Genomic DNA, 26502 nt, shown 5'->3' with positions numbered 1-26502 from the left:
TCATCGCAGTGAAAACAAGCTGGGGCCGCGGTCCTGGTGTCACAGCTCGTGGCAGAGGGGAAGTAGGCTGGAGACAATTGGAGGGGCATCCTGAGTGCTCACACATCATCCTCACACGTCTGCACACACCGGCCTTCAACACTGTTGTTACTAATTGAACAAGCTGGCAAGGAAGCAATTTGGCATAAAACCTGGTACCAGCGCTAGACTCTGATCTTCCTAAATATAAACCATTTTTTCCACATCCTATCAAACATTAACTAAACGTCAATATGTGTATTGACAAAGACTGGGGGGGGGGGGGGAGTCTTACTCAAATGTTTTAGCGAAAATGAACGCAGGATCATTCTGCCGTTCTGGTCAACAACCAGCTTCTTTTTTTTTTTTTTAAAGCCCCCATCTGATGTGTTTATCACATGCGGCCTGGCGGCTGGAGCAGAAGCCATCGCACGGCTTGTTCGTTTTGTTTTGGATTAAGAGCAGAGGGCTTCAGACCAATCAAACAAACAGAGCTCCTTATGTGCCAATGTGGCTCCAAAACACTGGACCACTTTCCAGCAGTGAACCAAGGGACAGATGATGAGGACCACTGGGGCTCCAGCAAGCATCCCAGCCATGTGAGCAATGTGAGAAATGAGGGGAGACAGGCAAAGGCAGAGAGACAGATAGCAGCTTGGGTTTAGAGTCAGCATATGGATACTGGGTGTTGCTCTAGAGAGTCCAGCAGATCTTCGACCCATCTGTGGTCGCCTCATATGACAGACATGACATAGCTCTACACGGGAGTCATAGGCGACGTATACAGATAACACATGTACATTCACAGCGATTCCCCCCCCCCCTCCCCCTCCCCCCCTCAACATACTGTACATGCTTACTCACCCATTCACACCTGAACAACAATGCTCACCCACATTTGAACATACTCAGGCCTGGCAGCTCCTCTGGGAGAGCGCATTTAGAGATAGGATTGACAGCTTGCAGATTACACCAATCAGACCTCTACTCTAAAGAGCTTTATTTAAGTCTGAAATGATCAAGGCTAGTAAGAGGAGCCCATTCAAAGCTCTGCAAGTAAACTGCACCGAGCTTAAAAGATTAGTCCATCCAGTTTGACTACAATTTTATCCCTTTAAAAACGAAAGCTGAGCATATTGTCTTGATCTGCTGCGGATATTGCCGGCAGTCTTTGTCCTCACTCACAGGTGCCAGAAAAGAAGCAAACACGTGCTTTTACAAACACGTAATTTGTTGACGAGGGGGGCAGTCATTTTCTGTAATTGAGGGAGAAGCTGAAGGCAACACGGACCCTTTGAAGAGAAAAGAGCTATATGATACATTGTTGTGTTGGTTTGCGTGTACAGTACCTGCCTTTAGAGGAATGGGTTGACTGTAAAGCTAATAGAGTAACGCAAGAATACCTTGACAAAACTGGGAGAAAGTTAGCAGACACAGGAGGGAACATCACTGCTGCTTTGGTTCTAATAATGCACATTGTATGAGTAAATATTAAAGAAAAGAAAAAAAACACCCCACCTGCTCTGATAGCCAGAGGCATTTTGCAACCAGGAAAATAAAAAAAGTGGAATGTGGGAAGGCCTGGGGTTTGTGTGCCCTGGGGCGGGAAGGGGTCCGCTGGGCCTATATTTACTCCAAAGCCAGAACCGCTTGGGGGTTCCACTGGCCCTGACTGCACTGGGGCCGCCGACCTGATCCAAACCCTCCCCTCCTCACCTCCTCTACCCCTACTCCCTTTGCCAACAATCTCCACCTCCACCTCCCCTTCTCCTCCTTTCGTGTAGAAAAACTCAACCTGACACTTTTCATGTAAGCCTTTTTTCCACATGGAGAATGTGCAAATGACCTCTACTTCCTCTCCACCCAACTCAGACTTTACTCGCCCCTTAAAATGAGGCTGTAGAAACAGGCTCGTGAAACTACAATTCAAATATCTCAGAAAGTATGGCAGTCTCGGACAAAAGAAAACAGGGAGAATGACTTAGTTTTTAACTGGTTTGGTGGGCTTTCTTCAGATTTTATATTAAACACTTGACTTTTATCTGGCGTGTTCTGGGAGTTAGTTTCACTCTCTTAAACACTGGTTCATGAGATAAATATGGCTTTGCTCTGACACTGTTTACTTAGCAAGTGTGGACAAATGTGCTGTTCAAACACCAGCTGATTGAGCGGAAAGTTTCAAAGGTTTACGCAACACGTAGCAGACAAATCTGTCTACAACAATCACAAAGAGACTAAATTTCCACCAGTCAAATGTTTAGCGGAAATGTAGTTCACTTCCTTCAATTAAATTGATTGGATGATGATATACAATAGCAAAGAATAAAACACACACACACACACAGACACACTTACAGTGTTCTCAAAGGAAGTGTGAGGGTGACATGATTGCAGTCCAAAACACACCAACTTCTCAACAAGCCTCAGAAAGCCTGACTTTTGTACCCCCTCCCCCCATTTCCCACTGTCCCTTTCCCTGTGTCATTAAGAGTATCTCTTGGCTGCTCTATAAATATTGTGGCAGGGAGGGTGAAGGCCAGCAGGAGCTGGCTGGTCTTCCGTCAGCCCCGCTAATGAACAGGCGCTCTGGCACCTTTAGCATCAGGCTCTGCAGCAGAATGCCTCTGCTTTCAGGTGAGAGCTACTCTTCTATCTGAGTGACTCTTCCTCTTTCTTTCTTTTCTTCTTTTACTCTTACACAAATATAACTTGGGCTTTGGGGTGCTTTCAGTGGCTTCTATGACTACTAGGGTGACGAACTGAGTGGGTTATATGTTATGTATGATAATTACAATGGTCCTAAATTGCAGCTTCATTGAGTTGTCTTAGTCACTCCTGTAATGGTTGTAATTACAGTTGATACAACGTATTAACAGACTGGGATTACTCGTCAATACTCCCTAGTCTGGTTAGTAAAGGCCAAAAACATATCTGGATGCACAGTTATTTAAAAAAATAAGAGCAGCATAGATGAAGCAAATCTTTTTGGCGTGATACCAAAACCTCTTTTATGTAACTTCTAAAAGCACAACTTAAAAGGTGCTGTATCAAATCATCAACGTGATAAACAAGTCCCTCTGCTTTCCTTTCTATTAAGATTTCCAGTCATCTGTGCAAAAGGACATCTGGAATTACTTATTCAGAAGGCAACTGGATTTACTGGTTTTGTCCTGAGGACATTTTTATCTTATCAAATTCTGAGAACTAATGAGCATCTTTGGATGAAGAGTGAAACATCTTCGAGGTAAAAACAGTCACCTTTGACACGGCGTTTGTAGACACTCTCCTGTAATTTCTTTCTTATTTCATATTAAATTGTAGCCTACCACGCATCCATCCATCCATGCATCAACTCGAATTTGAAACAACCTCATCTTGTCAGATTACTGAGATCCATGCTTGAACTATAACCTCAGTGTGGGTGTTCACGGTAATTTGTGGGCATTCTTGACATTCTGTATCGTTAAATGAGCATTGTTATTAATGGCTGTCAGCAGAGGACCCACAGCTCAGTGGAAGTAGGCTGATATATTGGCCGGCCGAAGATCAGGTCCTGGACCTTTCCTGGTTGGAGTCGTGTACACACCGACCTACTTACAGGCTACATAGAAGTGAGCAGGCACGTCCACAGGCCTAGGTGTGTCTGAGCCCCTTACGCAATGCCAGGCCAGGGGGTAGGAGAGAAGGGGTTGGGCAACTCATGCGCACACTACACGCTTACCTTTGTCTGCAGGAAGCAGGGTTTGGGGCGTGGAGGGGAGAGTTAAAAAGGTGAACAGCAGCTGAGCTCTGCTGAGGGAGGAAAGTAAGCTGATTGCAGCGCCCACGTTCTGCTGGAGAATGTTGTATTTGGTATTGTGCTGGAGGAGAGCTGAACGCTGCCCTTGATGTTGGGTGTCTGGTTTTGTTCTGCGAGAGTTCACTAAGAATTAGTTAAACGGTAGACTGGATATAAGGAAGCTATGAAACATGCCTCAGAGGGAGAGAATGTGTACACTCACAGGCTTTGCAAAGACTTCCGATATTGTGAAAACACTACACGCTATCACACAATTCCACCTACGCATATTTATCAATCAGAAAACATTATGTTGAAGGCATCACACACACATACCAACAGGCAATTAATCTTCACAAACACATCATACGAAACCAACAAACCTTCAGTCTGTTTTGTGTCTCTTTCACACTTGCACATACACCTTGAAGCAGTTCAGCCTCCATATTCATGAGGCCTACTCCCTCAGCATACCTAAAGCCCAGGATTTTAAGGGTTTCAACTCAAATCTCAAATGTGATTTCAGGATATGGACTCATAACCAAACCATCTAGGCTATTGATCAGCTTTAAGTCATCTATTTTAACTTCAATTAGCTTTAACTTAACTTATCGATGTTGTTACGCAACAAGGTATTTACTACGATATCATGCATGAAAGGAGGGAGAAAAAATATTCCCACACAAGCAATTACATGCACACTCACACAGTGGGGTACTGCTGCTTTGCCACGGTGGCTTAATGAATAAATAAGTAATAAGGGCTTGGTTATTGGAGCTCATTAAAACGGGAGATACTTCGATGACAATAAGACCTGAGGAGGGTCAGGGGAGGCGGCTGTGTAGCGCGGGCCAGTGTGGGTGGCTCTCCTCCACGTCCCCCCATAACCTGACCACATGGCCTCAGAGCTCACCTCCAAATCAACTCTGTCAGTGACGCAGCCCCCGTCTTACCCTCTGCATCTCCACAGCAGCATCTTCATGCATACGCATACACACACACACACACACACACACACACACACACACACACACACCTCCAAGCACAGGCTCAAAAAGACACACATGCACACACCTCTCTCATGGTTAATTACCACTTAGCTCAATCACGTGGTGATCCGTCCATAAGAGCCCCCCGCCTTCCTCCCCCACAACACACAAACAGCAGCACACATGCCAATTATTGATGAATCTTTAATATGGCGTTTTACAAAGTCTCCATCTCATTTCCTACCACTGAGTCGATGATTATTCTTCCAATAGGACAAGTAATATAAATAGAAAACGGCTCTCGCATATAAAATATTACAAGCATACGATTAAATAAATTAGCTTAATGTAATATCATTTCAGGGTTGAAACAAAGTGGCCTAAGCCATTTGGGGAAGACGGCTAACTTTTTATTTTTTTCCCTCCTTCCTTGCATCTCTATCTAGCACAGTATAAAAACCCCCGCACAAAAATCCCACGCCGCGATAACATGTCAATAATGAGCTGAGGCCATCTATTGATCAGCTTAATTTTGCATCTATTAGCAAGGGAACGGCTTGCTCCGGGGGCGAGGGAAGCCAGGCGCTAACACGCACCGACAGGCTGGATGGAGATCATTACAACTGATGTTCACACACACGCTGTGATTGACATGGAGATAAGGCAGGGGAGAGCCCAGGCTCGCACGCCTCCCCGCACACTAAGCTAATGATACACCAAACGTGTGCGTGGTGTGTGTACGGCGGTGTGTGTGTGTGTGTGTGTGTGTGTGTGTGTGTGTGTGTGCGCATGATAGAGAGCGTCTATCTAGAAAAAGAGTAGGAGCAGGAAAAAGAGGAGAAGAAAAGCAGGCCACACGCCTTTGCTAATTGGCACAGTCAGACAGGGAAGCTCATAAAAGACGAAAAAGCATTTAGTGGAGTACCTCAGCTTTCTGGATCGCCTTATCAACTCGGTGTCATTTAAGCACAGTTGAATGCACCACAGAAAAGCCTGGCTTTGACCTGGAATGCACGGCTTCATCGAATACTGCCTTAATTTAGAGAGTTTGCATAAGGCTTTCATTATGAAAATCATTTGTTTTTGCTGTGAACGACACTCTTTTTCTCACATTCAGAAGAAGTGACGTAGAGAGTAAGGATGGATCCATACACGGAGAGGGCGTGCGGAAAACAATATGGTGCGATGCCCCTTTTCCCCCTGCTTACCGATCCACCTCCACTGCTGCAAAGAGCCTGGTTTTGGCATTGATGCAACCAGCTGCAATATAGGATGTTGCATGGTATCCACACAGAGAGTGGAAGAAACAGAGAGAAAGAGAAGGGCCGGGCACTGGAACTGCACCTTTTACCACACCATCAAAAAGAAAACGACACCATCTGTATATCTGAGTTTTTGCGGGGAGGAGGTCTTGTTTTGTGCCAGATAGGTTCTATGGAGGTGAGGTCAGAGGCACAAAAAATAAATAAACCTTGGCTACAAACTGTGTGTTTTTGTCAGCTGAGGGATGCAGCGAAGGGATCGAGGGAGCAGCGGGAGGAGGGAGGGAGGGAGGGAGGTGGGGGAGAGGGGGAGAGGGGGAGAGGAGGAGAGAGGAAAAAAAGCCCTCAGCCAAGCCATCAAGTTGAACATTGAACTTCACAGTAGTAGCTGCCTTTCTATGCCTCTCCTTTTGATGTTACCTCCAAAGCAAAGGATCAAAGGCTTGGAGTGTGGCGTGGGGAAGTCCCAAGCTCTTATCCTGCCAGCCTGTGATATATGCAAAAGTCTACGCCAAAAGAGAGAGAGTGGGGCAGAGAGAGAGAGAGAGAGAGAGGGTGCTTGGGAGGAGAAAAAAAGAGAGGAAGCTTGCATGGAATGTGGATAAATAGTATGTTTTCTGTCTAATGAATGACAAGGGTATGACGCAATCAGCCAGTTAGTTACAGTATGACGTAGAGCGGGATAAAGTGCACACACACGTGTTCTAGAGAATAGGCGGTTGAAACTCGGAGAGGGCTGGGCATGAGATGGGATGGGGCGGATCAGGGGGTGGGGGGTGGTGGGGGGGTGCTGGCAGTGTTTGTTGCCCTCACAACTTCCCCCTCCTCCTTCCTCCCAAACCCTCAACAAGCAACGCGGGACAGCCTCTCTCTCCCACTTCCACCTCGCACCAACCCCCAGCGCCTCTCCAACATCAAGGGGGTGAGAGGCTGTGTCGTCTCGACATAAATATACAGTGTGCCGTTAAAAGCGAGGACTACAGTAAACATAGTGCACATGAGATCCTGGTTGTCTCTCGCTGGAGCACAAACACTCACACAACACACACAACACACACAGTGGGCTCAGCTGGGCCAAAGAGGGGAGCAGAGGTGTGCTAAACTTGACAAATCTCTACGAGACAAACACAATCCACACACAAACACACACAGAGACACACACACACACACCCTTTCCCCAAGGCTGTAGGATTAAGAGGTCCAGCTGGCTGACAGCAAGCCCTTCCTTCCCACGTATCCCGTCGATCTCATCCCCCCCACCCCTCACACAGATAACCAACCTCCACCTCTCAACAGCCCCTCCCATACTGCCAGCCATCCAGCTCACCAAGTATGCCAATAGGACACACCTGAACTTCACATCGACCGACCCTGAGCCATTTTCACCTCCCACCGCCCCGCGCACATTATCTCAACGTAGGAAAAATGGACTCCAGAGTATTCAGAGACACGGGAAATCCTGTGAAATATAGATGTTGGGTGGGTACGGGATAGGGAGGAGAAACTTAGGAAGAGCCACAAATACGTGAGGCTACACGACATCAATGCAGTTTGTCAATCCAACCCGTTGGTCTGTGCTAATGGGTGTATTCTTTACGTTACAGATTCCTTGAGAGTCATGGCCTTGAGAGATGGAGGAAAGAGAAGGGAAAGAAAAATGTAGAAGGGGGTGATGAAGATCAAATATAATGAGCCCCGTTGATGGAGGATTAACAGAAAGTGAGACCAAATGAGTGGAGAAAGAGAAAGCAGGAGAACAAGGAAGGATATAAACCTCCCCCCTGCTCCTCCACTTCAACAACAGCTGCCAGGTCACTTTACGAATGTCTGGAAGAAAATATGCAGCAGGGTGTCGTTTGAGTGTTATATCATTTTGTCGACAGGGAAGCATGTGCACTTGGATGTGCAAGGAAATAAGGGTTCAGTGTTCCAATATTTGAGATAAATGAAAGTGCATCTATGCCTGGCGGGAATGAAGACGCCAGAAAGAAATGATCAACACAGGAACCGATATCGGATTTTTTCGAGGAGGATACCGATAATATTTTGAGAGTTCAAAACGTCTTAAACAACTCACTCTCCCAAAACCAAAGTGTTTTTAAGAAACCACGACATATAAAAAAGAGCTTCATACAGTACCACAGCAGTGTATTCAATTCCAAAGCAAAACAAATGTACCCATAACACATATTTCATATTAACTTTCCCCAGCCTAAACGGAGGAGGTTGTGTTCAGGCTATGACTACATATGAATTCTTCAACTTCCTTGTTACTGAGCCAGAAGTGAGTGACAGGCATAACGTGGAGAAAAGACAGCGGGGAAGATTTAGGTGAAGACGAAACAAGAGTGGCAGCAGAAGGGTAACATTTTGGTTGTGCTCACAACTAGAGGATGCTAAAACCGTGCTTAGGGCTGCCTTGCCCCAATGGATACCTAATGAGAACAGAGAAAAATCTATCCGGCGATTCACCATGATACCATCGACAGAGGCAGATCGCTACCACAGAATGGGCTGGGTGTTGTGTGGAAGGAGGGGAAAGAAGAATGAAGAAGAAAAAACAGACAAGACAGTGGTGTAAGGAAGGAATAAGAATTAGGGAGTGAGAAATGGAGTCAGGAGAAAGCAAGAGATAGACGGGAGGGGAGAAAAAGAAATTCACAATGATGACACGTAAGTGCAAAGAGCGATTAAGGATTTACTTTCAAAAGGACTCCCATTGATCTTTTTTGATAGACCTGCAATAAATCAAACCGGATTGACTCGCATGAGAACCAAGCCTAATCCTTTAGTCAGATCCAGGAGAACTCCAACCAAACCAGCTGTTAATTTAGGCTTTACAAGATAAAGCGGGAGAAATCCAACCTGATGTACCCTAGGGCAGAGGCTTACATCATCTCTGTAAAGCAATCAACTTATTGCCAGTTTGGAGAGGTAATCAGAGCACATACTGAGAGAGGGGAGGGAGGGAGGGGAGAGTGTGTTGGGTGGAGAAAGGGAGGTGGCAAAAGAGAAAAGGGAGCGAAGAGATGGCTGCAGAGGTTAGAGAGAGAACAGAATGTAAGAAAATCTAAATTGAGTCAACTTGAGAATGTTGTTATAAAAAACAAAAAAAAAACTCAAATGCAGTTTTCTGCATGCTGGGCAGATACACAGATCCTCTGACTGAAACAATGAAAGTTAACTTTGAAACAAAAAACATGTTTACACAGAGTACATCTCCAATTATCTCTGGAGGGTGAAGATGAAACAGAGAGGAGCTAGCTAGCTGCAAACAGTAGCTCTCTGGGCTGACAGCAGGGAGCGGAGGCCGGCTTCAGCTCCCCTCCTCCTCCACACCACCCTGTAATTTCCCTGGAGGCCGGCCCAGACCTCGTCCCCATCCCCAGTGGCCGGTGCCACCTCAGCCGGGCCCTGCCAGCCGCGCTGTGGCTGAACCATAGCACAACCATAGTAATTTAAATGGTTATTTTTGTTTGGGGGGAACAAGAAGGAGTTTTTTTTTCCAAGCTCTGGGCGGAAGTATTGCAAGACACCATCCAGCCCACACTGAGAAAAACCATACTGATGTCTTTTTGCATTCTGTGTTTGTGTGTGGACTGTCATCAGCGTACTACGGGGGTTTTGGTTCCTCTTCTTCCCCGGGTGTGTGACACCACAATGGAGGATGCAGAGGATAAAGCCTGAAAACCACACAGACACACCTCCCTCTATGCACACACTGACACACAGAGTCGTTAGCGCACCATCTCCCCTGTCTTTAATGTCCTGTTTACAACGCAAAACAACCAGATCAGGGTTGAAATCCAATCACAGTGCTTTGCAGGGCCCTTCACGTCGGCCTCGCAGGAGAGCTGAGGAGAAGCAGGCCTTGTAATCTCTGGACTCTGTCCAAGAGAAACCAAACCTCAGGAGTCAAAACAAAACCACACATAAAATCAGAGTTAAAACAGCAGCCTCTATTCTGCCCGTTGTGACCCCACCAGCACACACAAACATACACACACATACACTCTCTTTGGGCCCAGTGTCTCTAACTTCTCCTGGTTACACTGTATGCACACAGGGATCAGTCCGACTTCAGCAGGGCGTCTCTCACGTCGCCAAATTGACTGAGGCTTGGTGACACACACACACACACAGACACACACACACAAAAGGAGACTGCCACTTAAACTCGACGCACATCAGCCTGTGCTATCTTTAGCAGCTGGGCTAAACTGTTAAAACCGCACAACAACTCCCCCCCTCCCTCGCAGCCAGCCTCCCCCGACTTCAAATAAGATGGCCTGGCTCTTTGGCAGTAGCTGCCCACTGGCACCTCCCTCCACGGCCACAAGGTCACACGTTTAATTACACAGAGAGTAGTAATCTCACCAGACAGATGGCAAGCAGGCCGCCTCTCAATTACTCTATGCCCAATTGAATCATTACTTATGTTATTTGCTAAATCATGGCTCACACAGGAAAAGACCATAAACACTGGATTTGTGCGACAAGTGGAGGGAGGGGTGGGGGGGGGGGAGTTACAGGGTCGTGGCAGTGTTAGGACACAGAAGCAGATGTGCCTCTTGCCAAGCAACTGTGACAGAGATCAAAAAGGCGTGAAGAATACATACGCATGACTGTGTTAGCTTTTGGAAAAAACTTGGAAGTTTAATACCACAGTGATCAGTGCCAGAAAAAACAGACCCTTATTTTTTTCTCCAAACCAAAAACTGGTACAGAACATTGGACTATGTGGAAACAGTCGGCTCCCGGCAGCCCAGTTGAGGAAACCGCATGACAAGGCCAATTTAAAACGTGAAGAAAGTGTCTGTCTCTTAAAAGTGAGCCAAGGAAAAAGAGTTCGGGTTTTTTTTGTCGGTTTTTAGGACAACCAGTTTGTCATTGGGGCACATCCCAGTGGGCACGAAAAAACCCAGAACGGCAAGTGTGAGCGGTCTCATCTCAGCATCCATCCCGTTGATGCCTCACTCATCATTTCTCAGCTCCTCCTGCCAATGGCTTCTGTGAACAATTAGAGGTTGACTTTCCCAGCGTCTCCGACCACAGCATCTTAATCTCTGGCCAGGGAGCTGCAACAGTCGAACTGTCCAGCCAAGAAACAAGATTTTCCTTATTTTCAGGCCTGAAATTTGCTATTTATTCATCACAAACTGTTGGTAAGACCTCTCTGAGCCTGTTTATGATTTAACACTACCGCAGAGCTAAATAACAGCAAATTAACTGCGCTAACTGGCCTCATTAATGTCATAAAATGGTTTCAGTGAGATCATTTCTGAATGTACCACTAATGTTAACTTAACCACCAAAAAAAAGGAGAAAAATAAAAGATGTTGACTGTAATTTTCCAGGTAATTGGCTGCTTGTTGGGGCACGTTTTTTCTAATTAATTACCTCTTATGGGTGTCCTATTAAACCACAACTTTGTGTCATACCAAAAGTAGCTAAAAGTAAGCCATGTAAAAAAATAAAAAGAAGAAACGTGTCTACATAACGTACAACTGAGAACAATGTTACTTTTAAATGTACCGAAGCTTTAGAGGAAGAACATCAACTGGTTGGTTCAATGGCTCGAATAACTTTACAACAAAGCCGCATCGTATGAAACTGCACACAGCGGTAGTGAAAAAACATTTGTCCTACTGGTGACCGTAATAAGACTGACAGCTCGCCACTAACTGGAAACAGTTGTGTTGAGAGGCACGTCTACTGATGTAAAATGATCTGTGGGAGCATATATAGAAAACTTCCATGCAATTTTCTTTCTTTTTTGGAGTTAGGGTGACGAATTTCCCTGGCCTATAGACGGCAGCCAGCAGTTGTCCTCCCATGAGGGTGGGCAAGCATCTAGGAAGAAGCGAGCAGGCGGATTAGGATAAGATGATGACTAGATCTGCATATTTACAGCACAGAATTTTCAATTTGCAGGACTCAAAGTGATCCCAAAGGCGAATGTTGAAAATTAGAAGAAAGGGTCCATGGAACTTCCCCTCGAAGGCCCAGAGGGCTTACAGTAATGGCTCCCAGGCACATCTACAACCCCACTATCCTGAGAGGACGGGGGAGGTTTCCTGTTCCACTTTCCAGTTGTGAGATTGCTCTGCATGGGAGAGAAGCTGCACTGCTGTTTAATACCACAATGTTCACAGGGAAGTCATAAACGTACCAGAGAGAAGTTAAAGGGGCATTTTTACATAATGATTTTCTTACCAGTTGGTCTGCATCCCTAATACTGTCTAGGGTTACTTTTGAATTTAGATGAAACTGCAACCAGGTAGGAACTGAATGTGATAATCACACATCCGGGGCTGAAACGCAGAATCAAGAAACATTGTGTGTCTTTTTCTTATTCAGACGTCATCGTAGCATGTGTGCAGATCTGATGACTAGCTCTACAAATTCAAGACATTGCCGGTATGCTAACTGCCCATTGCATGTCCTTCTGGAGTTTGATGGTCAGTGTGTGCGGTGCGACTCCAGATCCTTCAAAATGCAGCTGCATAACAAAAGAAAACGACCGACTGGACTTCAAATATTTTGCACAATGTTTAATTTTGACCTATACATTTCTATACTTTAAGACCAGAATTTGTTCAGCTGTTAAATTAAGTTTAAGATTAAAACAGCTTGGTTATTTTGATAGCACAAAAAAAAAAAAAAAACATAAGCAACTGTGCTTAAAGCAAAAACAAGGATCTTCAAATGTCAAAGTTTATTTCCGAGCGCAATAACATCTCTCCGTATAGTAGACTCAAAGACAAGACCGAAGTATGTACGGTATACGGAGCGGCTGCAGAAGGTGCATGCACAGGCGCATACAGCATGTTTCAGCCATAAGCCTCAGGACTGTAGTGAGGCCTGCTCATTTGATCTCCAACTGGGAGGGAATTCTAGCTGATGCTGTCTCCCAATGGCCCACACTTGACTGTGGGCCTTGCAGTTTCCCCCCCCCCCCAGCTGCTGTACGGCAGGCATGGGAGGCAGCGCTGGCACCTGTCTTTGACAGGCCTCTGCATTCACACTGACTCTGGTTTCCTGAAGCCGGCTGCCTGGCAGTCAGGTGACAAATGCTAACACACACACACTGCCTCCGAAACAGACTGCAAACGCGTATGCACGCCGGCAAACCAAATCTGAACCGAGAGGCACTTAAGTGTGATCTCAACCACTTAAAAAGCATCGGCATCCTAGTGAGAGAGGTCTTAGCCTCTCATGTTTCTCTGTCTGATAGCAAACCCGGCCCTGATTCAGGCTGTGGCTTGGAGCTGTAAACCAAAGCTTCCCTCAACGCCTCTCACCCACCCGGCTATGCTCTAACCACTGTTTTTGCATACCGCTCAGCTTGTGTAACCATTGAGTGGTTTTGCTTCAGCTAGACAATGGCTGTGTAACAGACTAAGCAGAGCGAAGCCATCTAATGTCAATGTGTTGCAGGAGTTGATCAACACAAATGTGTCCACGCTATACAAGAAACACGGACGGAAATATCTTAAACCATTAAGCAGATGAAGAGCTTTCATAAAATGTATCATAGGTGAAACTGCAAGTGCTCGGGCCAAAAGGAAATATTTTTTCCGGTGCGCAGGTCAACGTGCCGACGGCTTTGCCTAGTCAAAGTAAACATTGCCATCCACATTGTAATTATAACTCAATTTCAAACTCCTTAGTTCAGGGAGGGTATGAAGTGAATTGTAACACCATCAACAATAACGACGGCGACATTGTATCGTCCTTTTTTATTTTATTTAGCTTGCTTCTCTATTATCTTTCACTTTCTTCTAATTACAAAGCAATTCAAATGTTTGTTAAGACACTACTTGATACATTGATGACAGAACCAGAAATTAGGTTACAGGTCTGCTCTTTTGGGGTATATAATTACTATGGCTGGTCACAGTGTGACCACAACTGCTGCATATAGAGAAAGCAGTCATTTAACTTGCAGGATGTGATTGAGCTCTCGGCATGGCAAGACATTGTGGTACTCACTCTGCCGCCCAGCGGACCACAGCCACGTTTCCCCACCTCATTTGCAAAGCAATCGCTCTTCCCTCTCACTCAGTGCACTCAGTGCATCTTTTTGTCATTTCGATGTCCAGGCTCCATTTGTTTTGTCCGCTGAGACGGCAAAGGAGGGTGGAGTGGAGAAGAAGTAGGGAACCAGGTCTCAAGGAGACTGCTCTGCAACCAAAGAGCATCTTCACATGACAAAAACACACACACACCCACATCCACCCAACCCACTGGGCCAACACACACTCACCTCTCCCCCGCCTGACTAATGTGCCCTGACACTCGTACATCACCCGTAAATTGGCCAAATGAATTAACCACGGACCCTGCTTAGCTTTACGGGCTGTAAATGGATTTTCTCCTCTCCAGGTCTGCTCAATAATTGCATTTATCCATCTTGTTGAAGCCAGGTTTACACACTCGCAAAAGATCATGCCAATCCCCGGTTACATTTTCCGCTCTGGTGGCAAGAGTGTGAGAGATTTGTCATCGGATCATAACAGGTCATTCAAACAACAATTAGCTTGACGAGTCCCGCCGTATGTCAATGTCTCTTGTTGGACAGGACCTCGGTTAGAGCAATGAGGTGCTGTCTCTTCATCTGTCTGTACATCTCTTCTTGTTGCTCTTCCCTTATGTCTCAGACAGATAAATTGAGCCTTGTAAATGCTTTTTATCTATCATCCAAGCCTCTAGGTTAAAGCAGCAAACACCCACAGTAGGGAAGAAAGTAGTGGCCATGAGTCTTCATTGTTCACAAACACACATTCAGACAGAGAGCAGGGTGAAGGCAGAGCTGTGAACACCCGCATCAGTGGGGGTCATCTCCACACTTGTGAATGTTTGAACAGAAGTGCATTAGACACTGGGGGGGCCCAAAGGACAATTCAGCTATGTAAACATGCAGCAACTTCCTTCCCTCGGCTCCTCCAGGCCTGCACTGAGACAAGCCACTGTTTAAACAGCACACACAGCATTCCTGTGCCTGGGCCCCGGCCAGCTGCTGCATCCTCACTGCAGGCCTGCCTGCCTGCCTGAGCAGAGACAGATACAGGCCTTACAACAGCAAGGGTCATCCACAACAGACAAAGGGCTTTTATAGACATGCAAAACTGGACTCATGGAGTAGAAACTGCTCCAGAGCCCTGCGCCGGCTACTTAAACACTGAGTTCTAACCTCCCATGGTAAAAGAGATTAGCGATTTAAAAACTTTGCTAAAAAGGAACCATTCTGAAATCTTAAACCGCTTGGCGCCACCTGTAATGACGAAGCTGGAAATTTATCTTTATGGATATTTCAAATATGCAAAGTGTGGCGGCCATAAAGATAAGTAAAGGCAGTAAAGAGAAGATAAAGAGCCTCCTGGTTCTAAAGGGCACTGTGACGTGCATCACATGACACAAAGGCCACCCCCGCTCAGTGATGCCAGTCTCTTATCTAAAGTTTCAATATGAGCGTACAGCTTTCGGATTCACAGTTAATATCTATTAACGTTTGGCTAACATGCCACGGTAAAGTAAAAATGTCCTTTCTGCTGAAAGATAATAATAATAATATTATCGTTTACTGCAAGTTTGGGAGAACACAAGGATTAAAAACCATATATATCTATAAACCAAGACATCCAAAAAGTTACAGGCCAGTATCTCCTTACTGGTTTATCCACCACAGACTAACTTTGGACATTTGTGGTGTTAACTTTGGACTTTAACAGGAGCTGCTCCACTTAAGTAACTTCCAAACCAAATAAGAAATGTAAGCTCTCACTACAACAGTTTAGAGAAATGGACTGACACATGGAAACCTGCTGGAATAAGACTTGGTGTCCCTTTTTGGGTCAAGACCCATCATTAGAGAAACCAGGATGCAGAATAATCATCCTTGGAGCATTCCTGTGCCAAAGTATGTAAACTCAAGTACGGGAACATGTGCAGCACTAATCTACATTTAATACTGAACACAGAGGTCTACTACATCAGCTGTCATTCAGGGTTTTATTATAGGAAGACTACCATCATTACATCCTCCTTGTGTCAATGCCTCAGCAAGTGGACACCATCAGAGCTGCCAACGACGGTGCACTGCAGGTCATTATTTCAATCAAACGGTCATTTCAGGGTGACTCCACTGCATTGTTTTCCACCACAGCAGTGCCACGTTCCCTGTCGCCTATCTGCCAGTTCATTTAGTTTCTCTGTCTGTCCGTCAGTTCATCCCATCTGGCTGAACGGTGAAGGCCACTCATCTCACCTCGGGACGTTGTCCAAACAAGACACTCTATTCACTCTGACCCCTGGAGGGAGGAAGCCAATTGACAATTCACTCATAGCCGTAAGTCAATTTGTTCACTTTTGGAATTGACCCCGAACCACGGCTGACAAACCGGCCTCTCACTGGAGAGGAATGAATAAGAGGACCGTGGGGGGCGGGGGGCGCGGGAAAGGAGTTTTTGTATTTTCTTATTTTAAGATAAAAACATGCTAAAACAATGTCAACATATGAAATATGCTTTGAGTTTCAGTGCTATGCATATTACAAGTACAGTTTCATATGCGAAGATCCATTTATAAAAAAAAATAAAAAAAAGAGAAAACAAATATTATTTTAAAGTCTAAAATGTAATTCATTTAAAATATATATATATATATATATATATATATTATATATATATATATATATATATATACAGTCAGAGTCTTTAAAAGTACTGCTTACAGACAGTATACAAATATATTGTAATGTAATCAAATTAAGCGACCAATCATATTTTTCTGATGCCGCATTTTGGAGCCAAATAAACACACACATTACTACCTGCACAATGATTGGCAATTCAATGCTCACATGACCATGTGTGGATGTAACAAGCTGTTCACATGAAATGTTATCTAGTGCTGTACACAAGTTGACAGCTGTCTCTTTATAAGACGCGTATTATTTTTGTGTGCAAATAGGTTTCCAACAGCTGGTTAAAGAGCTAACATGGGAATTTACTCTTAATCTGTTTTCCACTGGAATTGGTTCATCAACAACAACAAGAAGGAGAAGAAGAAGAAGAAGAAGAAAATAAAGTGAAGAATCTAACACTGCTCCACACGGCACGCCAGTGTAAAGGGGTTACATTTTATTAGCATTGTGCATTTTAAAAGTAACCTCGACAACATTTGTCGTCCCCCCCCCCTCCCCTAAATCCCACCATAATCCGCAGATTAGCAGATTAATTTATTTCTGCTTGCACTCTCAAACCTCCCTCACCTTTCGCGGGCTGTTATGAATCCACCACCTTTTATGACAAACAAGCAGACGATCACCTCATTAGTGGACTCACTCCGCTTCCAAAACAAGCACATAATCACACACGCACTCCTCGGAGCTTATCCTGCTACAATTAAAAGTTTAATTAGTAGATCAAAAATACACTGACTGGAGTTTTATCACCTTAAACTCCTCCATTATGTGTTTAGCGCACACAAAGTGCCTCCTTCCCATCTGAGCCATTTTGAATCTGCATACAGACATTCCCTTGACTACATTAAGACTGGAGATATAAACTGGGTACAAAAACATCATCGGCACATTACCCTGTATGTAGATGAACTTATTTTAATACTGCACATAGTTTTGATATTATTTTTGTTTAATATGCTGTGATTAGAATTCAAATATTGTAGAATATAGGAGCTGAAACTACCACAAGATAAATACGATGAAGTCATCTTATGTTGAAAATAAAAATGTACTGAAGAGGGAGAGTATTTCCTACCACTACCGTCTGATTATTCATGTACAAGAGGGAAAAGGAAATCAAATAAACAAAAGTATTTAAAAAAAGAAGAAGAAAAAAAGACATTAGCATGAATGAGATTCTTCTTCTGTGGTACGTTCCAGAGCATTCTACCACATCCATAAAAGGCTGGTGTACCACAGGTGTTCACTGCACACTGGCAAGGCTATTCATTATCTAACCCGACATGATCATTAAGAGCTGGGATGGCAGTGTGGCACCTCCTCCCTGCATGCACACACACACACACACACACACACACACAGACACACACAGACACACACACACACACACAGACAAGCTGGGAAAAAGAACCTCCAGTGGAGACTCTACACTCCCTATCAGTTGTTGTAAAAAAAAAAAAGGGGTGAGAGGGGAAGCTCCTTTCTCAACGAAAAGCATGTCAGCGCTGGTGCACTTTGACCCTTGCCAAACACACTCCACAATCCAAACAGAAGGCCGGCACCACCAGAATTCCTCCAGCGTCACAGCGGCCTTCACACTCGGGGCTTTTAATGAAACATTTTTTTGATGACGATGAGTGGGGAAAGAGGCAGAAAGCACACACACACACACATGAACACATGCCTGCTCGTCAAGCGTGGCTGAAAACTGAAACTTGCATGCTCCAATCTGTGTTCCTCTCTGGGTTATTTTTTATTTTTTTCTTCCACAGGAAGATAAATGTGAAGCCTAGGGGCACTATTGTTTGGACATCTAACCAGGAACTGTCGCTGCTCTCATTGCCCTGGCATTAACAGCAATTATGCGCTCTATTCAGACGGCTTTTGTGCGTCCGACCCCCAGCCCCCCCCCCCCCGTCGTCGCCCCTCCACTCACTCACTCACTCACTCACACACACACACGCAGAGCCCAAACACACATTTCCCGCTTTTCTCTGCCCCCTCCTGCGCCCACCCTCCTGCCCCGTGCTCTCCCTCCCTCTCTGCTACTGGTGAACTCATTTGGCTACTGGAGCACTCTGGTCCCATTATGAATGAACTTAGAGAAATATGCACATTCAAGGCAGGCTTTTCCAAATGTTTTGTAATTATGACACTTTGTGAAAAAAACACCATTTTCAGGTAATCGTCTATTGAAACGACCTAATCCTGACCATAACCTTCATATCACATGCGATCAATCAATAGTCATTTTAACCTTATCTTTCCAGTGCACAGGCACAGTGCCACCGCCAATACAATCTCATCATCTAAAATCTTTTTTATCACCATTTTCACTAAGACTTTATTGGAAACAAGCTCCATGCAAGTTCCCTCTATTGGCTGGTAAGTGAGAGGAAGCTCCACGTTCTACCAACCTGAACATGTGTGTTTGTACTGGAGGACACTTAACAGGGATTAATGGACCCGCTATGCACTGTCCATCATGCATTTTAAAATTCAAGAGTAAATAGAAAATACTGGCAGGAAGTTTGGTGAATACTAAGTATGGCAAGTATTCCAAAATGTTTTCCTTTGGAATGAGAAACTGAATGAGAAAAAATAAACTAAAAAAACACTGATTTTATATCTTGTTCTGTGCATATTTCTGCACTGCTTTTCAAATAAAGTGAATTAAAGTGAACTTGCCAACAATTCTAGGGAATTCAAAATGTGCCGTCCACCAAGGGGGAAAAAAAAAAAACAGCAAATAAAAATAAAGTAATGTGTATATGGATACTACTACTTACTAGTGGCTAACATGCACGCACACACACACAATAATTTAATTTCCATGTTTTAAGGGAGCCTCGAGCCCTGTGGGCCAGCAGCAGAGCCAGCCTATATTTAACAGATGACAAAAGTTGCATTCCAGATGTACAGTACTATCTTTGTGTTGAGCTCTATAGAAATGCATGGGAGAAAGAAGGAGCAAGGGGTGGGGGGGGGGGGGGGTAGCTGAGAGAAGAGGGGGGTTACACAGGGGCCTGAAGGGGGGGGGGGGGGGGGGGGGGGGGGGTGCACCAGTGCACAGCTGCTAAACTAATGCCTTTTTTTTTTTCTTTGCTCAGGCACAGAAAAGCAGAGTGTGGTGGCTCACTGACAGAAACAAGGAAGGATACAGGAGGTGAAAATGGATTTATCCATTCTGAACATAATTTGTTTTACCAAAAAGAAAAGAGAAAAAAAATATCCAGGCTGTGCTGTGACTTAATGAGTAACAGGCATAATCTGTTACATTGAAGTCAAAATTAGGCATCAGATTAGCTGTTATTACATTAAAAACAATGAAGTCAATGATTTAATTAAAAAAAAAAAAAGGTTCAGCCCCAAACCAGACTTGACTGCAGCTGAACGTTAGCTACACCCAAACCCAGCTCACACTGCCACCAGGGAACTACTACTCCCTTTGCACTAGTTAAAAATCTGATTAGAAACACACTCACAAACTGATTTCTTTTTTTTTTGCCTCGGTGGAGTTTTTTTTTTTCAAGCAGAGTGACAGATCGACGAGCGCGTAAGCTCTCACACGGCTCAGCCTGCCAACATCATCAGCATTAGACAATTAAGCCCCGCTAGCTGAGAGGAAGAAAAAAAAAAATATCTCCTCAGTAAATATTTACTGCACAAATCTTTTTCCATTCATTCACCAGGCACTAACAAAACCTTACTGTACTCCCTCTCTCCCTCTCTTTCTGAGTCCCCCACCACCACCACCAGCACCTCCACACCCCTACATCTGCGATTCATTGACTTTACAATTTACCACATGTCGAGATGGGAGAGGTCGAGCCTCCATCTGAATCACGGCACAAATATGCTAGTGATTTATTGTTTTAAAAACCCTGGGCCGATTTAGTGCAACTCCACTTTTCCTGAGCATTACTCCTATTGGCAGACCATGAACAATTACAGTTCGGACTAATTAAGCTCTGAGAATGTGCTGTGCACCACTAATGTCTAGCAGGCCCCAATTTTAATTTAATGGTGCCAAACTTTGCTTCCCAGAAACCCCCCACCACCACCACCACCTCTTCCCACCCCCCCACCCCCTTTCTCTAACTTAACTCCTCAAATCCAAAGCAGATTGTGCTTTTTATGACTGTTTATTGAGTCGAAGAAAAATAAGGACCCTTTCTTTTCCCCTCTCCTCGCATAGGATGAGAGAAACAGCAGCGAGAGAGAGAGAGGAAGAGATGGAGCACAAAAAGGAGCAGTGGGAGGAGAGAGAGAGAGAGAGAGAGAGAGAGAGAGAGAGAGAGAGAGAGAGAGAGAGAGAGAGAGAGAGAGAGGCTTCCGCCATACTTTGTAAACAAAAGTGATTTGCAAGACAAAAGGAGCGCAACCTTCCAACTAAATTCAGAGTGCATTTTGCGGCTAGAGGCACAAAATACGGCCGCGTTGTGCCACGAAACCCCCCGCGGACACCAATTAGGCCCCATTAACATGTAAAGCCAATTTGATAAGGTGTGGGCCCAATCCCTTAAATCCGCATTAAACTATCTTTCCTCTTGTCACAGCCAAAAATCCATTTACAGCAGCCGAACACACATAATCCATATGATATACCATTGTTATGCTTATGCTGCTGCCAGGTTTAGGAAAGATACTGTCTGTCTGTGTCAATTATAACAGATAAGGCCACAGCAATGTGTGCACGTGAGCACAAAGGAGGTGGCGCTGCATTCACTTCTGCATGTTCATTACAATAATCTGACCAGAAAATCCTCCATTATGTCTTACATAATGAATAAAATAAATGATAAAAGGGAGAAGTCAGCCTGTACGAAAGTGGATTTATTTTTTCGAGAAGGTGAATATGCGGCAACAGGAGCGATGCTGGCACGACAACACAGCTGAAACAAAGAGGGGGAAGAGGGAGAAAAGCTATTGTTTCAACCGCACAAAGCATTTCCAGCGTCTTGTAGTAGAATCGCCACGGGTTCTGGGAGCGTCCTTTTCTCACTCTAAACACAGCGGTGGATGCTTGGTGTTGCGTTTTCATCACCCCCCCCCCCCCCCCCCCCTCTTCACTTTCTTGTTCTTTTTTAAACTACTCGTAATTATACGTCGAAACTCAAAACCTCCGCCAAAAGTCTCCAGGCTTGGAGAATTATGGGGCCAGGGGTGGCGTCAAATATCTTAACATTCATAAGTCCGAGAGGCAGTAAATAAAGCCAGTGGATTTACGGCCCTGCAGCCCCGATGCAGGAGAGCTGGCCGCCCAGATCCCGCTCTCCCTCCCTGAGCCTCTGCGTCTCCAGACCTGTTGAGGTGTGATGTTAGCCCACAGCACCGCAGTTAACCCGCCGCCTTTTTTCACAAGCCCTGTGTTAGCATCGGCAGGAAACAAAAGGTAGACAGAGAGAGGAAGGGTGATAGAGAGAGCAAAAGGGAACCGGGGGGAAAGTGAAAGGAGATAGAAAACCGGGGTGAACTGGGCAGGCCACTTCTCCAATTCAACCTGCACCCAGTGATCCAGCAGGCCTTTGTGTGAGGTTTGGGGAGGAGGGAGACGGCAAGCAGAGGAGAGGAAGAGACGAGGACAGGAAGGCTTTTAAAGCCCAGGCACAACGTCATGTCAAATTGCTAAATGATACTAAATTGTGAGCCTCCTTGGACTTAGGTGGTAGGAAAAACAAATTCTCACTGATTATGGCTCCCAGAGGTCAGACAAATTATGGTAACAGCCACATGCAGGAATTTTTTTTTTCTCCCACTCAAGTAAAGCAAAAACAAAAATCCCAGAAACAAGGGGAAATGTCCAGATAGATCAGGATTAAGTGCCAGCTGACAAGGGGGGGGGGGAGGGGGGGAGGGGGATCTAAATTGATCAGAATGTTGCTCTGAGAAATACCTGATAAATGTGCAACACAGAAATCGAACATTTAAATTGAAATCATTTATATTAAATACAAAAAGATAGAATTTATTTATTTATTTATTTTTTAAAAAGGCCTAGATGTTGAAATTCACATCCTAAAAATAATATCCCAGCATCGCCCAAACCAAGAGAAGCAGAAGAATAAAAATGAAGGGAAAAGCAGCGAGAATCAAAGCCTTTCATGACAAGACAGAGAAAGTCTCATTCCAATAATACTAGCAGTCATATTCAGTGCCTCACATGACACGTTAGGGAGCAAGACAGCTAATCAATGTCCAGGTGAATTATTTATGCCAGCTTTAAGTCTAATACATTTATATTACAGCGGCCGCTGACTTCAAAGCTCTAATGGCTGGACACACAGGGCGCTGCAGACAGTGGGGGCCGAGGCTGTACAGTAGGAAGATCACCGTGAGCCGAAAACCATGTTCATCATCTACACTGCTCAGGTGGATCTGTGAATTCAGCTGTGATAAATGTCGTCTCTTAATATGCGAATAAAGCATCGCCTCGATAATCAGCGGTGTGCTTTTTGATTGTGTAACGACTTTATCTTAAAGTGACCGAAGAGGAATCTAAAACAACAGGTTAAGAAATCAAGGAACATGTATTTAAATAATAAGAAAAAAAAGGGGCCTTCTTTTTCTGAAAATAGTATTTCAGGGGTGGAATTAAGAGAGCAAAGATCAACTCTGTCTCGCCGCAGCATCCTCCAGCCATGCTACACAATTTACTGCTTTTCTAACTGCTGCATAAGCACAATGAAATGAGCGCTCCTCGGACTAGCACTGGGCTCAGTGCTGTGGTACAAAGAAAACTACAAATCTCTGCCACTGAAAAAAAGGAAGTGCCTCAGTTTAAATCATACGTGTTGTTGTGAATGTGCGTCTGTGTCAGTACTGATGAGAATAATGAGTGAACATAGCGTTAACAAGGCTGGCTGACTAAGAGGGAAAGAATGGCAAAATGTTCTCATATGTGCATATGCCGGGAATGATCAAATCTTTTTAAAACTATAAAACACATTCACACACACACACACATGCGTAGAGAAGGATTGTGTAAGCAGCAACAATTATTTCATGTTGAAACCCTGGGTGATCAACTGGAAAGCTGAAATTGTGTCAAACACAAAAGAAGGCATTATGTGTCAGATGTGCATTTATTTTCAAGGTGTGCACAGCGCAACACAAAAAAAATGGAGGTAACAAATATCAGTTTCGTTAGCCAAAGCTGAGGTGGTGGTGGGGGTGGAGGGGGTCATATTTCCTAATGCCTGGTCTTTGCCTTAACCTTGTAAAATGAGATGACAGGTCCTAAAGCGCAGACTTGTAATTGCAACCGTTTAAAATAGGGGGGCTAAAAAACACCCATGGTTGAGAAAATTATGCCGCTTAAGGATTGCTATTGCCCAGTGGGACTAGCGAGGTGCTGAGCAAATGAGTAAGTGTACATAATTATAGCATGGCTGATTGTGTCTAAATAACATGAATTTATTTATAAATATGGGTTTACATGGCACATGCTTTTTTATTTTTTTTTATGTTATAAAAAGGGCAGTGGATTCCTCATTAGAAGCACATGCAGAGCACAGCATATTGTTGCACAATCATTTCCACTCAATAGACCACTTTTAAATAATATATATTAAATCAGAAATTATTATTATTTAACGATTTAGGAATAAAACTAAAATTTTTAATGCATGCACCTTTCACATAATGTCTTTATAGGTTTTGACACATGCAAATCACTTTGAAAAGCTCATTTGCATATTGGTTTTATTTGTGTGCTTTTTTACATTGCTTTACACGGCTTGCAGAGTGTCAGAAAGCCAGCGTAAAGGTCTGAATGCTCATGCAGCTTGTGATAGAAAAAAGGGCATGTTTAATGAGGCTGTGCAAACACAAGCCAATTGCATTATTCAGTGAGGTAAAAAAAACATGCACTTGTAGCCTGGAATACAAGGAGACCCCTTGCACAATAATAACACAATAATAACAATTATTATAATAATATTTTCCCCTCCATTTCTCATGCATTTAATTCAAAAAAAGTTGTTACAGTAAACTTCCAAGAGAGCATATAAGTAAAAAATAAATAAAAATAAATGTCAAGTGCACATGACCTGCCATATAACCAGAATGACCATTTTCATTGCAATGAGTCCTAGCGCTTAGCACCGTTAGCATGCTAGCTGCTGTCCACGACAATCACGCAGGCTTGGAGCTGCAGGCGGACATGCATGCCATTGTACTGTACACTTCACGAGTGGCAAAACTTGGCCCTACATTTTTATCGGCTGCACTTATGGGTGACAACACTCCGTGTCCGGCAGCCTCCGTGTCTGCCCGGAGTCCGTGTGTGTGTGTGTGTGTGTGAGAGGAGTGTGTGTGTGTGTGTGTGCACATACAGTTTGTAAATAAATGAACTTACTGTGCGTGCTGTTGGAGAAAGTGATCCATTGGGAAGGTAGGGGCTTGTGAGATCGGGAATCATTATAAATGGATAGCCCGGGTACGGTGGGCTCTTGAACAGCCCTCCATCTTGCCTTTTCGCAGCTAACATGGCGGGGGGGGGGGAAAAAGAAGAAAACTTTTTTTTATAAAGTGGCCTTGAAAACTTTTTTCCCACAAAAATGCATTGGAGGAATAAAGCGGAGGAGATGACCCTCCGTCCGGCACATATAATGTCATGGTGCAAAAAAAAAAAAAAAAAAAGCCAAGAGTGGAACAATAAAGCAGAAACTCACCCTCCTCTAAACTTTCTCTTGTTTTGTCTCTGAAAGTTTCAGATCTAGGCGGAGGCCGTCTTTCCGCCTTGAAATGCAATGAAACACAGGGATTGCGTTAAAGTTAACACAACGGGCGGATGAGTGTGATAGTTTAACTTTTCTTTTTAAGTCTATCAGTGTGACAATGGGAAGAATTGTAGGCCACTTATTTTTTTTTAACAGAGCCAGGGGGGGGGGGGGGGGGGGGGAGAGAGACGATCGAGCCCCGTTTTCAATGCTGCAACTTACCTCTGAATCCGAAGAGCTGTTTTGATTCGTTTCCGACTCGTTTACAAGAGAAGATTTGACATCGGCTAAATCCCTTTCTGCCGAGGAGTTCTCCGAAATTTTCTCTTCCTGCTCCCCTTCGTCTTTGAAGGAAATCATTTCATCGTTTGCACCCAGATCGTCCCCTCCACCGCCGTTGAGCTGCGGCATTTTTTCCCGTGCGAAAATATTTTGGGGGGCAAAAACACGAAGTTTTAAACCCTTGATCTCGGTGATCTAGAAAGTCCCGAGTTTAAGTTTGGGGGGTCTTGTATTGGCGTTTTCCAAAAAGCTCTGGCGGGTTGGTACAAAACTAAAAAAGAAGGGAATCTTGGCAGAAAAAGGAAGCCGGAGAAGGAGCCGAGCCGCTCGGATTGAGTGAGTTGAAGTTGGTCGGAGTGGTTTTCAGTTCAAAGGCGGCGCTGATTGACAGATAGAGAGGGATGGAAATAGAGAGAGTCTGGATTCAGGATTATTGACAGGGAGAAACACACAAGAAACTAATGAGATTCAAACAGGGAGGGACTTGAAGTGACGTTTTCATAAATAGGAGGAAAAAAAAAAAAGGAGAGAGGGGGGGGGGGGGAGAGAGAGAGTGAGAGAGAGAGAGAGAGAGAGAGAGAGAGTGCGGCTGGAGGAAGCCGGCGGACGACTGCAGTGAAAAGCATGTGAGGAGGAAAAAGGCAGTTTGGGAACAGGACAGTGATGGTAAAATAGGAGGAAGATAGGAGTTGCTTGTAAATGTGGATTAAACGCACATATGGGCGGTCTCCCGGTGGAGAAA

At 44.5% G+C, this 26502-nt stretch overlaps 1 protein-coding gene across 32 annotated transcripts in view; it reads right to left on the bottom strand.

The window, feature by feature from the left end:
* Window positions 1–26222, bottom strand: part of tcf7l2 (transcription factor 7 like 2) — an 86953-nt gene extending 60731 nt beyond the window's left edge. For 14 of the 32 annotated variants that reach the window (XM_029456795.1, XM_029456796.1, XM_029456803.1 and 11 more), the window contains exons 1-3: window positions 25701–26221; window positions 25431–25497; window positions 25115–25239 (exon numbers count right to left, since the gene is read on the bottom strand). In XM_029456795.1, coding sequence (XP_029312655.1) covers window positions 25115–25239; window positions 25431–25497; window positions 25701–25889 — 381 coding nt within the window. In that variant the 5' untranslated portion in view covers window positions 25890–26221. Of the gene's footprint in view, window positions 1–25114; window positions 25240–25430; window positions 25498–25700 lie in introns of all 32 variants that reach the window. The other 18 variants (XM_029456819.1, XM_029456825.1, XM_029456827.1 and 15 more) reach the window with 2 other exon arrangements.
* Window positions 26223–26502: the final 280 nt, after the last annotated feature.

The sequence above is a fragment of the Cottoperca gobio genome, chromosome 19, assembly GCF_900634415.1.
Source record: "Cottoperca gobio chromosome 19, fCotGob3.1, whole genome shotgun sequence".
Classification (NCBI taxonomy): domain Eukaryota; kingdom Metazoa; phylum Chordata; class Actinopteri; order Perciformes; family Bovichtidae; genus Cottoperca; species Cottoperca gobio.
This window is presented reverse-complemented; position numbering and strand designations above follow the sequence as displayed.